The sequence below is a fragment of the Ischnura elegans genome, chromosome 1 (assembly GCF_921293095.1).
Source record: "Ischnura elegans chromosome 1, ioIscEleg1.1, whole genome shotgun sequence".
Classification (NCBI taxonomy): Eukaryota; Metazoa; Arthropoda; class Insecta; order Odonata; family Coenagrionidae; genus Ischnura; species Ischnura elegans.
In genome coordinates this window covers 105,124,856-105,142,106 of record NC_060246.1, presented here as the reverse complement: position 1 = coordinate 105,142,106, position 17,251 = coordinate 105,124,856, and the positions used below count along the sequence as shown (strand labels likewise).

The 17,251-nt window shown below is 38.9% G+C and overlaps 1 protein-coding gene across 5 annotated transcripts in view; it reads left to right on the top strand.

Moving 5' to 3' along the window:
• LOC124167603 (RNA-binding protein Musashi homolog Rbp6) overlaps positions 1-17,251 on the top strand; it is a 716,673-nt gene that overhangs the window by 157,833 nt on the left and 541,589 nt on the right. For all 5 annotated transcript variants that reach the window (XR_006866742.1, XR_006866741.1, XR_006866740.1 and 2 more), the window contains exon 3: positions 12,151-12,192. Coding sequence is in view for 1 of the 5 variants with exons in the window: in XM_046545586.1 (XP_046401542.1) it covers positions 12,151-12,192 (42 nt within the window). In the remaining 4 variants the exon portion in view is untranslated. The remainder of the gene's footprint in view (positions 1-12,150; positions 12,193-17,251) is intronic.

Here is a 17,251-nt window from a genome sequence, read left to right as displayed (position 1 = left end):
AGTCCTTGGTGAATTATGTGGTTAATAAGTTAATTTTCGTCACAGAAAGACTTCATATGCGCCATTGTATACCTTTCTCAATCAGAAGAAATGAGAGCGTTATTTACCAGCATCGTCTCAGACTTTTTAAAATGCCAATAGGGCTGCTTGGAACGGGTCTTTCTTGCTATCTTTGTAATTCACAGAACATTTTTATATCTAGATTACTTCCGTTTAGAGGGAAGTAGGAAGTGGGTGCAAAATTGTGAACCATATAGTTAATTCTATGCAGTTTCTCTTCTCTACCTGCTTTCATTTTAGCCGCATTATGATCACCTGAAAGATCATCGATGACCGTAAAAGAGATTGTGGTGTAACCATTCTAAGTGTTTTCTGACTCTTCTAATTTTTGGTTATTTGCATTTTATTCATGCATTGAAGTGACCAGTGTGTGAGTTGTACCTATAGTTTCTTGTCCTTGTATATGTCTACGAGTTTTTTTCTTTTCCGACAAAGAATTCTTCTTTAGAGCTTTTGTTAAGCAATAAAAACTGAAATATCGCGGGCGATAGCTTAGAAATTTCAATTTTTATTCATACGTTCCTATAAAACTATCAAGTTTCAAACAAATCAAATCGAGTTTTACATGAATTAAAGTAGCCATCCTTTACGTTACATCTCACAACCACCACTAGATAATATGTGAGGAGAAATCACGCGCCAACACCTTTCGATTAACGGCAGTCTTGTGTCAAATAAGTAGACTTAATAGTTTGATAGATGGATAAAAAGGGAGTAGACAAATCGGGAAAAATATGCTCCTCATTTTTAATATTGACCTAATCTTACATATTAAACTCCAGGTTCTTATTTACCTACTCCGCTCTCGTAACTAATGGTTTTGGAGACGGTGGGAAAACTGCTCGGAAGAAGCTCTTCGTGTTCCCTCTTCCGATTCGCTCGTAAATTTTGGCCAATTTAATTACGTTACCCGCGTGACGCGGAGACGTCTTCGACCGTGCAACAGTTGAAGGTCGCGCAAAATGCGTTGAGTGGAGAGAGGATGTAAGGGATTGTGAGAGGCTAGAGAAGGAGACTGGTAGGTTTGTTTTACAGGGAGAAATAATGCCGACGCACCCTAGGAGATAGGGACAGAGGTGGGGAGCGGAGAGCACACCCTCAGAGAAATTTACAGCCATCTACTAATTCCCAGTTTTTCGTACTCCTTCCCATCTTTTCCGTACGTAAGTCTCATCTCTCCGCCCGGGTCGAGTTCAGCCAAGCACCCGCCATTTGCCACTCTAGTCTCTTCACACCTCCTCGTTTTCATGCCCTCCGCTTTCACGCAGACTAATTTCATGCCTACGAAAACCCATCAGCCGTTGGTGTTTTATGTAGTCCCTCTTTTTCACGTTCTCTCTACGCCCTGATGAGCCGCTCCTTTCACGGCTATTGTTGTCTAGTACCAAGGAATTTTGTCATCCATTATTGAGGAAACTTGGTTATTTGAGTAAAAAGAAGGGAGCTTATATTTTTAAATGCCCCTTTGCACATCGAAAGATTCATCTACTTCTTCGAATCTATCAAGTGTACGATGGTCACCACCCATAATGGTCCCCTAGATGTAGCTGCAGCGTTTAGTACAACACACAAAGCGTTTGAGCAAATGCAGAATTGAATTGGGGCGGAATGATGGTATTAGTTGTAAAAATGGGAAATAGCCTAAGTGATAAAATGTATGAGTAAGAATAAGTATCTGATTCATGCGTTAACTAATAAAATAGGAAAATAGTCAAGAAAAAGAAAATTTTGAATTTGTTTTGGTAAAAAAAATCAATTCTCTGGCTTGTGATGTAAACAAATAATTCTCTCCTGATTTTTGGTTCTACAGCACATTATTTAGGATCTATTTTGAGTTCACATCATATTGTTTCACTTAGACTTTTAATGAATACATAAAGCTTCTAAGTCTTATTTAAACATGAATATCCACTATGCTTTAGGCATTTTCTCAGGTACGAATGAATAAAGGGTAATTTTACATTTATAATGGAGATAGTAAATGGTTACTGTACCTCCTAATTTACTAGTCTACTCCTGTTCCCAGTGCACCTGTCAACTATCCTCCACGCACTAAGGCCATGTCTCAAGTTTCTCAATTTCCAATTACCTATACGCCCTCGGCATAGCTTAAATGCATTTGCTCCACCCTTATATCTTTCCTTGAAAATTTCACGTGCATCTCTACTTCTTGTCTCCCACAAGGTTTTTTTTTGTGAACCTTTAATGTTTTCTTTCGCGTCTGGAAAGATTTAAATTTTGTACATATCGATGAGTTAACACTTCTCCCCAAGGATGCGCGCAGACAAAGCTGGCAGTTTTGAAATGAAGTTGAGTATAAGAGTGAACGATTTGTAATGAGTTTTGCCGGAAGATTTATTCGTTTCCCTTTCGTTTTCCATCACCGAACTGAAGGCGTCGTCGGGAAGTCTTTAAGCGTCAATTTTTAAGTAGGAATTGGAAACAAGTGGAGTACTTGCAATTTTCATTCAGGCTTTCGCCCTGTGGGTTGATTTGGTAAATATCGTCAAGTTCTCCCCACACTTACCTTATATCCATATAGTTCACCTGTGTTCGGTGATGAGGGCGGTGTCCTTTCCTCTTGCAGTGCTTTGCGAGTTCTTTTTACTTTCAAAGATTTTTTAAGTGCCAAACGCTCCTCTAAACTTGAAATATTCAGTAATTCAGTGAAAAATAAATACCTTATCACTTTCATTTCTAATCATGTTTTTATTTTATAATGGCTCCTCCCACCGTGCTAAGTCTGTTCATTTAATGTCTGTATTCATTTGGGCATTGTGTTCTAAGTACCAAACTGGTTTACAAGGTTTTAACATTAATAACATGTACAAATTTAATCCTGATATTCATCACGCCTTATCTTCTGAGTTTAAGCTTGTATCTGGGTACGGTTATTAGATAAATCTGTAATGGAAAAGGCATAATTGGTGACCAAAGCTTGTCAATCATTTGACCTGCTGGTGACCAGCCTAGGATAAGTAACTTGTTCCGATGATCAAATCCCATGTCTCAGTCTTCATTGGCCGAAATGTTTCTGCTGTTTCTCGCAGTGACAAGGGCTTAGAAATCATTTATGCCGAGGAAAATATGCCCTGGAGTTACATTTTACGGGATTTTTATTCACTCAAACGTTGGCTTATCATTCTATTATTCACGGTCTTCCTAGAATATTCTACTGGCAAAAATTATGACGCCGTAAAATTTGAAAATACAGTATTTAACAACAGAGAATTCCGCAAAATAATGGAGATTTTGATTCATAATAAAGCACTGTAATTCATTTCAAAGCTCTTTCGCGGTGAAGTGACAGTGTGACAATGGGGACTCTGGAAATTTACGCCCTCGTATTATGCGCACGCAAAAGGCTATTGTTTCGAGAACAACAAATTTCTCATTTGAAATAATGACGCTTTCATTTTCACGGGGTTTTCGGAACAAATAAAAATGCGAAAATAAACGCTTTTACCCTTTTGTCTTCTCAGCTTCATGCTTCTTCTTTAAAATTAAACTTCCGATGGACAATGCTTAAACGACACTCCAATAAATCTGCCTTGAAATTTACATTTATCTTCATTATTAAAGGCAAAAATCAAGTAACTTTAATTTAAATGTAAGGGAGTAATAGGCTTTAATGGTAGGGTATTTTACAATTCATTGAAATTATCGCTGAATGTTGCACTACATCTTGGAAAAGTCGGTAAATGTTATGTACCCTGTACTGAGTTATTTGTTTGCATTGAATATCGAATCTAATGTGTATGGCACTACCAATTGGTTTTTGCTGCGGATGATATCAAATCTTTTTTACCGTTCATGGTCGGATTGAAATAAAATTACTGCTTTCATAAATCGCCTATTTATGATATGTATGGAACTTGAGTCATGAAATTTGCAATAGGTATTTACATTTTAAATTGTTCCACTTGTCCATAATTTGGAACTTGTACGTCCAAGTTATGCTGTGCCTTGAACAATTGAGTACTGATATAAACCGAATCGAAAGAATTCAGAAGAGAAAAATCGATTAGGTAATTTAGCCACCATAATTTCACTGTTATCTACTTTGATCTTACCTTAAACTTCAATGATAATACGTATACCCTAATGAGGTACTTGCGGTGAACAATTGATTTATTGTGACGAAATAGAATTGATGGATCACTGTGGAACGATTCGAGTTGGTGAAAATTTTCACCATGCTCAGGTTAAATGTAAACTCGGATAGCTATCGATAACACTTTCGACTGTTTGCATATAGGATTTTTTCATGGGTCACTGGGGGATACGGTCCGCGTTTTGAAAGTTTCAATCCCATTTTTTAAGTTAAAACATATTTTGAGCTAAAGTAACTCTGCATTTTAATTCCAAAACTGGAATTTCCACCAATTTTTTCCACTAAGCTTCCTTCCATTTTATTATACTTCTTTTAGAAATTCTTTTTGGCAGCATCCCTTGGACTGCGTGATGTTTTATCCTTCTCAGTCTCAAAGTCCACCGTAGACCCTCTTCCTCGGCCATTCTCATATTTTCTCCCCGTCTTCGCCGTTCCATCGCCCGAACCGAACCTCCTTCATCATCTCTTGCCTTCTCTTTTCACTTATCGTTTCGATATCCACACCATTTCTAAAGGGTCTCAGAAACTTCGGCTATTTATCCTCTTCCTCTGACTGTACGTTGATTTTATTGCTTCCTTTACCGTCCCTACAGATGCTAGTTTCCTCGTGTTTTTATCCGAACAGGATCCTTCAGACGCCTCTTTCTTTTATTGGTAAACTTTATGAATTACCAGGCAGTGTATTATGTGCCTGGTCGGATCTGTCGATATAAGAGCCGGGAAATGTATTGCTGTATTCGCCATTGATGGCTTTTATTTTATTTCTATAAGTTTCCTGTTAATACTTTCACTCTATTTCTCCTGGACTTCGAAACATAATCTTCTGCATTTTGATATATATCATATGTCCCCATTCTAGGTGATTTATTTATGGTCTGATGCTGTTTCATGACGATAGCTTTCCCAAGATCCATCTGCAGTACTTACTAAAATAGGAAGCGCGTTGTTATATAAATACATACTGAATCATAATAGTGTATGAAATCATGAGGTAGCCTAAAATGTTAGAGATAGTCATTGCATTGGAGGTACTGTCAAAGCCGAATGAGTTTATAAAACGTTCTATTTATTGTGTATTCGGTATTAATTGGTAAACTTTTGGAAAATATTATTAACGACCTAATGAAGAACGAAAGCGTGAGGACAGACTTAGATATCTCTACGATGTGTGTAATAATGATATTATTTTTGTATTTAAAAAGGTTTAAAACAAATGCGACAGAATTAAGTAGAGCGTAAGAATAAATAAAATAAAATCGTAAAAAAATTCTTTTAAGGATTAATTCATGCGTGTCAATATAATATTTCATGATTCGTACTGCGTCAAAAGAACCCTGACTCCTCAATCGCACGCTTAGCGTTGAAACGTAGTTGACAAACTGGTGAGAGAAAAAAACTTCGCGAGCACTGCGGAGTCCGTCATCTGATTCGTCGGAAGAAATCCGCAAACCCTCCGAGAAATGTCTTTTCTGCTCCATCCCCACCCCCGGGTTATCCATCCTCTTTCAACGCACTTCCGACTCATGTTTCTCCCGAAACTGACCGCATGGTTGTGGGGTGAGGATATGAGCTGAATTTGACTGTCGGACGAGCGTGTACGTCGAAGGCCTTCCCGTGAAAACGGCAATGCCCAAACCAAGTGGACATCTGCCGGAGACGTTCCGTCGCTTTTGCTATCTCCTTGGCTCATCCGTCGAGTGAATGTAGGTGTTTTCGAGGCTCAGGAAGGCGGTGCGATATCGGCGTTTGGAAGGTGTTTGGTTGTAAGGCTTTCATCTTGTCGAATATCCCTCTGTTGTATCCTTTTCTCGGAGTGGAGATGGCAGGATTCACATCGGACTGATGGCTCATGCATTTATATTTTTGCGAAGGCATGTATTGGAATATTTGGGGAAAAAAGAGCGGGCCTTGAGATATTACTTCGCACCGAAAATCCCTCGCAAAATATATCTCAAGGCTGCATTTTCAATGCGCCATGAACAGCCATACGTACTTGGTTCATGTTTTAAAATTTTATGTATCAATTTCACTTAAAAATGAAAATTGATGAGGATCGTTATGAGTTATTTTATGATGGAATTCATTGATTAATCGTTTTTGCTTCACGTAGCATTTTTGCTTGTTGTATGACGCATACGCTATGAATCATGTGCGTGTGACCTATTTTTTTATCTTTACGGGAATAGTTATTTGGTGGCTCTAATGGCTTGGCTTTAGTAGATCTCAAGAAAAACTATAAAAACATGTTTTATTAGTCGGAAAATTTTGACAGAGAATTAAATAGACCTAAGAATAAAAGTAACGTATTAAAATTCAAATACATTCATTTCCTCAGAATTTGATCCATATTTTTCGTGCCTATTTTTGCTAGGAGAAAGCAGTTAACGGTTCCAAGACGGACCACTTGTTTTTCATGACATATATTTGATTGAGAATCGCAGTATTGCTTCGGGAATCGTTTAAATTGCCTCATGCTCGACTCGTTTCATCCAGATACTTTCGATAACCATCATTTTTCATCGTTTTCCTCCGTTCGTGTCCGCGTACCTCGGCATTCAAATATCCCTGGCACCGCCTTCCTCCGATGGCCTTCAAATCCGCTCTCCTAGTACGCAATAACCCACCGTTTCCTTTATTTCCCATTTTATTCGTTTGTCATTCTCATGCCTCTTTTGATCCCCTCTTAACATATCAGGGTTTTATTCCACCCTTTTCTGCCATTTTATTCTCCCTCCGACGCAGTAAAGTATCATCTTCTGAATGCCAACCTTAATTGAGAATTGTCCTTCCACCGGTCTTCAAATATATACGTTTTTTGTCCCTTTGTCCAAATTCCTCACCACCCATTTCCCATCGATCAATTGCGTTTTCAAATCCCTTCGAGAGAATGTTTCCGTTCTCATCGAAAGACTGACGTGATTCCTTTTTTTTTCTTTCCATGGCCACTATTCTTTCCCTTTCCGTGATATCGGGGCTGGGTCGTTCAGGCAATCATGTTTTTGGCCATAGCTACGAATGATTGTTTTCCGTCACATTGGAAGCATATTAGTTTTTCAGTCTGCTTCACGTTTACAGTTTGAGCTCAAAATTATTATTTTTGTAAGGAAAAGTGATGCTATACGTGCTGGATGGCCTATTTCTGAGAGCAATATTTTAATCAGTGATAATGCCTTACCACACTATTCACCAAGTACATAGTCTCATTGAAGATGCGTCTTTACTTTACATATAAATAATGCATTTTATGTACTCAATTGCAATTGTGATTCATGGATGGCCTTACAAGCTAAAGCTTTCAAAGTAATCACATTTAGGTTATCGATGATAAGACCGCCTAAGGTACAGCCATAGGTATACAGGGATTCTATATGTCTACGACATAATCTTTCTTATGAACTGATAGTGCGGTGCACTAAAGAAATATTTGATAATTCTCATCGCAATGGGTAATAATATAGAGGGGATAAAATTAATTTATCCTTGCTATTTTTGTCTTATTCTTGAGAGCATATTGCTGCAAATACATGTGCATGCGTCTTCCATGCGAGAGTCAATTAACATTTTCTTTTAGACGCATGCCTTTTTTCCGTAGCCACTCTTGTGGTAAGCCTCATGTCCGCATAGTGATAATCGCTGCCGATGTTATTGTGGCGCCATCTGCACTGTTGCAAAATAATTTCAAATCTAACCATTTATCAGAAAACTATTAAATTTGTACTGCAACATTTATAAATATAAGTGAAATTTTATAATATGAAATATATTTTTAAAATACATGGAATTTGGTAAACATTTTATGGCAAACTTTTATTGGATCAGAAATGTGACTGATACTTGTACCATTTCGATCCCCATGTGTTTCATGGTGCTTAGAGAGGGAACAGATGTTCTGAATGAGTTATCTCCGAGGCATTGTGCTTCATAAATATCACGGTGCGTTTTGCATAGCTATCTTTCCATCCTATTTTGATTGGTTTTCATTTTACATGCCCGATCAAGGAAACGGTGATAGAAACGAAACAAACAATTTTTACCGCTCTTAGAGGTGAACTCGGGAGAGCTTTAATTATTGAGCGAACATCTCTCCGCTTCATGCATTCGTACCTACACGTGCTGCGCAACACGCTCGACTTGTTGGTAGGAAAGAAAAAATAATACCAAGCTGTAATCTTATTTTCCTTCTCTACGTATTATCGTTAGAAAAACCGAAAAATATTCCCAGTCATGCATGTACGCCGAATAACTTTCCTTTCTCTAACAAGGAGACATCGCCAGAGTGATGTTTGGGATCTGGATATGGATGTTATTTACTGAAACTATATAGGTAAGGTAGAAAAAGTGTCACGGCTTTCTTCCACATAGGCCCGGGTTCGAGAGATACTCGCTTGTAAAAATTTCGCGCAGCATCACATCCATTGAGTAATCTCCATCTGTCAAATATGGCCATGGTGGTGTGGTCTAGGGCGCTAGTCCTTATACCTATAGAAAGTATCTAGGGATCGAGTCCCAGTGTCGGAAATAAGTTTTATCTCTTCTAGTTTTTGCAATCACTGTTGCATTTTATCCCCATTCGTTTTATTTACTTACTTCACGATTTTTTAAATTTAATATCAATTTTTGGATTTTAAACAAAACTCCGCATTGTGCCTTACCAGGCGAATTAGAGGGTGAATATCTCTCGAACCCGGGTCTATGTGGAAGAAAGCCGTGACACTTTTTCTACCTTACCTATAGAGTTTCAGAAAATAACATCCGCATGTAGATCTCGAACATCACTTTGGCGATGTCTCCTTGTAAGAGTGAAAAGTGTTATAATTCGTCTTCTGGATGGAGAACGTACACCTACTCCCTGCCCCCCTTGCCCAGGAGTTATCTCGTGCTGTTTTTCCTCCGTCTTCTTCTCCGTTTCCCCTAATTTATTTTTTCGCTCGGCGTGTTTGCTTCCTTTGCTTCATTCATGTGTGCTGGATGAGGTTGTGGTGCAGGGACGGCATCCCATTTTTGGGGTATAAAGGAGCGGGATGGGGTGTGGTTGGATGTTGGCAACGTATGAGAGAGAGAGAGAGAGGTGGGGACTAGGGTGGGTGGATAAAAAAGCACCGTGGAAGTTACTCGTTTTTTTTCCTGGAAAAGGTTGTATTTGGTCTTTGTGCGGAAGGAAGGATATATGTATTAAATGGGAGGAAGGGATGGTCGGAGGGGGTGCAGGCATGGCGCTCAAGGCGAGGGTTTCACATGGGGAGGGAACAAACAGCGCTGATGATGGAGAGAGTCGCTTCTCGGAGTGAATGGCCGGCGATCAAGATCGCCCCGCCGTTCTCGCCTTGATTTCTGCAACCATCTCAACACGGACGCACTCCACGTTCCTCGCTACCCCATCCCTCCGCCTCGGGAGGGTATACAGACTCCGAAGAGACGTGATTTTTCGCGGTGAAATGATGCCAACCTCGATTTTAGGAGCGACCGCGGACCAGGGAGCGATAGATCCGTATGGACTCATCCCAGAACACATGGCATTGGTCCTTCTAAATGGATACTCATAGCAGATAGAAATAAGCTTCCTTTTACGTTATGAACAATTAGCGGTGCAAATGACCCTGTAGACGAGACATCCTTAAGAACTTATTTCTACTGCTACTACTTGAAAATGTAATTTTCTTCACTCATACGTTCGTCCGTAAGTTATAAATTGGCACGTAATATTCGTATCGACCATGCTTTATGCGCGTAATTCCGCACATAATGTTATTTTGTGGAATTTGGTACACTCAAGCAATTTATGAAGGGAGCGCGGTAGCCCTTGGGTGCTGATGTAAGGGTCCTGGGATTAAACCTAGGGTGAAGCCTTCGGGCATTCTAAAAAAAATATTTTAATACTACTCAGACAGAGGAAATTTTCAATCCAGAAAATAGGGTTTACCTTTCTTGATTTTAAACAAAAAGATAAAATCTAGATTATTTAGAAGGATTAAACATTGAGAGCGAGGAAGATAATAGATGAAAATAGTGAAATTTCAAGATGGAGTCAGTGGACACATACTGTGTTCCATTTTAGCTGACTTAAGAATTCGAACCGTAATTCCTCTTTCAGAGCCATCACTCGCACCCATTCTTTTTTCATCTTCTTCTCTTTTCCAGACTGCTTTAGAATTTACTAAGTCGAATTCTCGCTTTCATTGAGCTCGAGAACGGAGGAATGTGACTTTGAAGTCTTTGGGGTGGCCATGATCGTTACACATTTTTGAATCTTTTCGTTAAATTAACTAAAATTCACAGTCATGTTCATTGTTAGGATGAATTCGCGCATGATTTATATTTATTTACGGAATTTTCACGTGTGAGGAATCGATACTTGTGTTGAAGAGCGAGTTAGAAAGAAAGCGCCAGATTTCATGGTCATATTTCATGTTCAACATCTCACGGTGCTAATTAAAATATAATTGTAAATATATTTAAGTATTTGGTATCGTTACACGCATTATTTTGACCTATGTGGTAATTTCATCTAATTTTGAGTAGAAAGAAATTTAGGATATTGGTTTTTTGATAAATGAATCTTCGTTCATGGGTACGGTTTTACTGATGGGAACTCTAACCGTTCTTCCATTGATCCGTCCTCTACATTCTCATTCAATGGCTGTTGAATATTTTGCGCCGATTATTATGGCATTATCATTGTAAAACTTATGCACGGAGATATTGCAACAAAGTTTCCGTGACGACTTTCTCGACGCATTATTGATTCTACGGTTTTAGTGCGTGATAGGTTACTTTTCTTTCGGCCGTTATTGTTCGTTGTATATGGATATGCATAATATATAGCCTTTTCGATGTACTAATCGCCACGTTTGTCCTCCTTTTTCTACTCGACGTCCATCCCGGCTAATCTTACGCTTAAACATCCGTTCCCCCGCATCAAATATTCAGCGCTCCATTCCGCACAATTCCACGACCTCTAATATTAACCTGACCGATGATTGGGCGGACGGCGAGGCATTAATGTACCCGGGCAGCGTCACCGCCCAATCCCCTCCCTATTATTCCATATGCCGGTTGGCGTGTGAGCCGCCTCCCTAAGCACTTGGACTGCCGCTGGCCATGGGAGCCACGCACGTCGGAGTGTGGGCAGTGCATTCGCTCTGCATCGGACCGTTCGTAAGACCATGCTCTGCATAATGCTATTATACTTGTAAAGCTATTACGCCGGGCACGTGATCTTAAGGCGGCGTCTGATGCATCGCTGATTGAGGTTAGCGGTGGCGTTATTCTGATACACTCCTTTTCCTAAACTCTGTGTGAATAGGCAATTGGATTTTGAGCAGAGAGATCTATTTCAAATCTCTGTGGCCAATGTTTCCTCTTTTTGTAAAAAAATACTTGACGTAGGAAAATAACCAATAGGTAGTAAATGTTTTTAGAAAAAAAACAAAAGCTCTCCTGTAATCCGGTAAGGCATTATTTAGCCTGCCTTAATAGTCTTTGACCTTGTTATGATGATACTTTCAGGTTTATATACCTCGTTTAGAGTGTTGGTGGTCTTAATAAGTTATAAAAAACTTTATGCACTATTCAGGGAAAATTTTCAATTCTTAAAATAGGACTTCCTCTCTGGATGTTGGTAATACGCTCGCCTTTAATTTTCTTGTCGGCTCTGTGTATTGGCGATGTATTCAAATAGTAAATGGGGGTTACATTAGTTGGTAAAGAATTTATTGAGGACGGTAATTAATTTTAATGCTTTACAATTAGTTTAATTAATACTGTTCATATTAATTAAGCTCTAGTATTAAGAATTTTGGAATAATTTTTATTATCGTTATCTTTGTGATGTAATATTAATTTCTAAACTGTATATTTAGTGTGTTATTGCTTTAATGTTAATTGGCATTACAATTTTTCATGAAAATTATGTTAATCATTATGCAATAACTAATAGAGTAAAATATAATTCCGAATTTTTCTTTTCTGTTTTGCAGATTGACCCCAAGGTAGCCTTCCCCAGGAGAGCTCATCCAAAGGTAAGCTGGTTAGCCTACAAAATCAGTTAACAATTTTTTAACATTAAAAATTAGTGTTCAAATTTCCCCTTGCATTAATAAATGTAGCAATACTAATTTTTAGAGATAAATAGCATGATTAAAAAGTTTAACATTATCACCCAGTGTTGATTTCTTGTGGACTTAGGGGAATTTAGTTCAGTAGTAAATGGAAATTTTACGAAGAATATAAATTGAACACCGAAAGTGCGAATTTTATTTCGTTAGATCGTATATTATCGCCTTAGTTTTTTTAAACATGCCTTTTAGTTATCCATACGCATCTGATTAGTATTTTAATACTTTTTAGTGTCCACGAGTGAACGAAGAGACAATTTTCATGAAAGTCGTTTCATAATGGAATTGAGTTGCTTCTTTGTTTCCATATTTCCTTGCCTCTGCTATTGTCGATTGAGTAAGCAGGTGATTTATGCCGAATGGTCCCAGAAAGAAACATTCTAAACTCGTGAAGAATTAATAAAATGTTATTAATGGCTATTCTTTTTTTCCGGACGGTATTTTGGCCTAGCTAGGTAACAATGACTGCATGGTTAAGTAGATATAAATACCTCAAATACAAAATTATGGGAATCAATTTGACAACCCATCATGTAGGTAACCAAAATTCTTGTATTAGTAATGAACTGAATTTTCATAAGCGTGGGCTATGATGAAATAAGATTTTGAACTAAGAAAATTCCATAATTCAAATTCAATTGCTTAAAATGATAGCCTCGTGTAGCATTTATTTATTAATATTACTTTATTTATTAATGCTCTTTGGACTAACTAATTAATGAAAACAACCGTAGGAGATATATTTCTGCTTATATAAGTACTATGAAAAATGCGAAACCATTAAATATACCTACTAGTGGTTCAGGGAATGTGAATAGTGTATGAAGCGAGGTATTTGATTTTCATACCTCTCACTAAGAGTTAGGTATAGTGTATGTGGTCATACATTTTCGAAATTTTTGTATAACCTAATGAATGTCAACCCCAAAAAATCCGTATCGTTTTTCAATATGAAAGCTTTTTATTGCTAAAAGCATTCTAATTTATGTTAGTTAGTTTCCCTCGCATCTTATTATTTATTTTCATTACTTTTCACCTTCTAATCATTTTTAGAAGTTTAATTCTTGAATGTAGGAGAAATATTTTGGTAGGGAAAAAGCATGGAATTTTTTTATCGTCTTATTTAGCGGTGCAGACGCGACACGCTCACTTGAATACCTGAAGTTCCCTTGGGAATAAAAGTATGCCCCACTTGAGACATGTTACTTTTCCACTCGCCACTATCTCAGTCATTACGACTTGCAGGGCGACCTATTGAAAAGCTCCCAATGAAGTGGGCACGCTCCATTTTATTCTCGATACCCATATAAATGACGCAGTTGCCTCCTATCTTCCTTACATTGCCGTATTATTGGTGACTCTTACATATTTTTATCTCCAGTTACTTTTTTGCTCTCTCATTTTTTCGATGAGCTTTTAGAAAGCATTTTTCAATCCAGGGTGCCATTATCTCATGATGTAGAAGTTATGGAGCACCATACAGCATCTCTCCGTGAAATGTCGAAAGATGTGTTTAGAATGAAGTTTCTGGGTAATGCTTACTGGAACCTATTAAATATTGGAGATAATCGGCAAACTATGAAGTAGGTCGTTGTATACAAAGGTTAATTCGGAAGCAAGCATTCTACTAACACGTATCAAGTGTACCAGTATCTTATGGTTCGTAACTTTCTGACAGAATATAGCATCTCTAAAAACTGTGATTATAGAATAAATTCAGTAACTTGCTTAGGATCCAATTTAATCAATTTTACATTTAAAATAATCGGTAAACGGGGATAGACTAATAGCGATTGTGAGATTAGCAGCTTTGAAAATATCATTGAAGACGCATTACACGTGCATAGCATGACTTTAGAATTACATTTTTGCGACAAAATATTTTTCTGATAGTAAGTTTTTCCCTTTCGCGAAGTGATTCTTTGTAAATCACGCCCAAGCCTGAAGTGAAAAAAGACACACCATGATATCTGCCTGCGTGGAAAACTGGAAAATTTTCCTCTTTTTCGAAACAAGCAAAATCTCGAGCCTCGCCACTCGCTTCGTCGAATGAAAACATTTCGTGCTTGCCCTTCCAACGGTGCTTGAGAATATTTCACAGTTTTTTTTGCATAAAAATAAATGGCTTCGTGCGTATCAGCAGCGCTTTCCTTGGAATTTTCTTAGTAGCACTCGTCAGGGAGGAGGGACACACATTGAAGGGAAGGGATTTAGGTTGTTTGGATGGATTCGTGCTGTAAATGCGATTTGAAATTTTTCCCGTCGAAGTTTTTATTTTACTTTTCTCTATCTCTCTCCATCTTCTCCCACCTCTTCGTTCCTTTTAAAGCATTCTCCTCAAGAAGTAATTTTTTCCGCCCCTCTTCCATTGACATTCGGAGCGGAACATTTCGAGTATTCAAGGGTCCTCATCTTCAGTGTACCCCAGCTCCTTTTTAGCATGTACAATCTCCATTCTTTCACGCTCACTCCGTTTCTCTCACTAGTCCGTCTTAGTGCGGACATATATCGCACGGCGTATAATGAGTCTTAATAATGGCAATTAGGGTTCTTCTAAGAGTTGTGACGTCAGTTCCTTTATAAAATCAGAGAAGGAAGACCATGCTTACTTGTAAAGTCTTGCCACGAGTAAAGTTGTTTGTATTTTAGGAGAAATTATGTCTTTGAGAATCTAGGGTTTTTACCTATTCGTCCAACAGTGAATAGTGACCATGTGGACACCTAGAGTCCAATAAAGTTTGATAGCGAATGTGTCATAGAGCGATTACGTCAATTAACAGAAACTTCACATATATGGTTAAACGTTTGTTGATTGGTATTGATTTGGCTACTGTTCTGGTTACCGTGATTTGATTCGTGATTCGATCAATCAAAAATACATCGACTATCGGTTACCACTTTTGGCTCTCCTATTACAACCATACTGGTCATCACTAACGAATGATGATTCTTACTCAACGAAAATGGATGGTCATGGTCGCCATCGAGTTTAGAGGCATATTGATGAGGTTAGAGTATTTTTGCCATCCTTTCGCAGGAGAATGAGATCAGAATAGGGTTGACGTCAACGGGATAAGATTCAAGATGTGTTCTTTCTTCTTTTCATACCCATTTTTCCTTGTTTTCCCTTGGCCTTTCTTTCATTCCCTCTTTTCATACAAACCTTACAATCCCTTTAAGCCGTCATTGCTCGAGCATGACGTTTGTTTTTTTTCCCTGTCCATTATTTTCATTTTTTGCGAATGCATTGTCCTCCTCCCTCCCTCTTCCTTTTTCTCCCGTTCACTTGCCTCCAAAAGGCTAGCTGCTTGGCTACCTCGTGCCACCCCCCCCCCCCAAGCCGTGAACCCAGTCCTCCCACTTCCTTTTAACCATGAAACTTAATCCTTAGAGGTGCTGCCCACCTCTTTCTTACTTCTCCCCCACCCCGCTCCACTGTTCCCTGACTGATACACTCAAAGAGTCCACACGCGGCCACCTGAAATCTACTTCTACCTACCCCCACTACTTCCGTGCACCGAAGCGGTAAGCACCAGTAGTTCCACGTGTAGTGAGATCTGCTTAAGTCTCAGGTTTTCCACTGCTAAACCCCTCTCCCCAGCCCAGAGTTAAACGCTGTCCCCTCCTTCCAAAAAAATCAACCATCCATTCCCTCCTCCGCCTCTCACGCAGACCGTCCGTGCCTTCTTAGTCCGTGGTGTTGCTCTTATGGCTTGGTGCCCGTGCCCCCCGACCCCCATGCAATAAGCCGAAGCAAACGCTCTTGTCATCTCTCTCTCTCTCGCTTCCTTGCTGCACATTTCATCCTTTTCAACTTTCTTCCCCTCTTATTTTTATTCCTTTCCTCTCCCCCACTCTCCTACCTACCTCTCTCCATTACAATTTTCGTGCGTGCATTAGCCCTCCACTACTTAACCTGCCTTAATTTTTTTTCCAAAAAAATGTCCACATTTTCCGTTGTCTTTTCTCTCTCTCTCTCTCTCTCTCTCCCCCCTCTCTGTCTCCTCCCACATTTTCTTCCTCTTTACGCTCTCCCCAAATGTGCGTTGTCCTCTCTGTCGTTATCTCTCTCCTCGCACCAACCCCTTGGCATAGCACTTCTGCGACGCCTGAGCTGGGTTGAAGTTGGTGGAGGTACTAGGGGAGTCGATTGTTGACATAGTTATTTTTTTCGTGCCACCCCCCTGTCCTTACTTAAGGTTTAGGCTACCTCCTAGCAAGGTTTTGTGAGGGTAGAAGTAGGCGTGATTGATAGTAATTTTGAGGTAGTAAGGGATTTGGGCCTGTTTATTCCTCGATGGTGGTGATGCTATGCAGTGACATGTTTCAGACTGACGGGTTTTTGGTGCACCAATAAATAGGAAATCAAGCTTAGTGGCATAAAAACAGGATTCGAGGCCTGAGATGATACTCAATATGATGTGACTTCTTATTTTTTTATCAAATTATAATAATCTTTCATTTAAAAATAAAATTACGGCTGATATAGATTTATAAGTTGGGGTTGTTGGCAATATTATGGTCGTGCCTATATTAAAGGATGGTACGTGTGATGGTAGGGACTCGAAGGTAAGGTAGATACTGAAAATAACCAAATTCACCTGGTTTCTAGACATGCCATGATGTTAGAGAGCTACACTGATTGCACGCATGGTGAAAGTAGACTACGGCTAGCACGATGCACACTTGTAGTAATAGGTTTTATGGAAGGTCCCCTCCAACTAGTCGAAATAAATTCCTCCGCTGTTTGTCATTTAGATATCGATCGAGTTGAAGTGAGCGTTTTAAACATAGATTTGGTTTTTGAATTAATTATACTTACCTTGTGGTACTCGTCTTAGCATTCTTATTTAGAGCATGCCTTTGTTTTTCACTCAAACGGTTGAGTAATTTGAGGATACGAGCCGTTAGAGGAAACTGAATGTCAGTAAATTGAGGAGGTATTTTACTCCAAGCTCGGTCG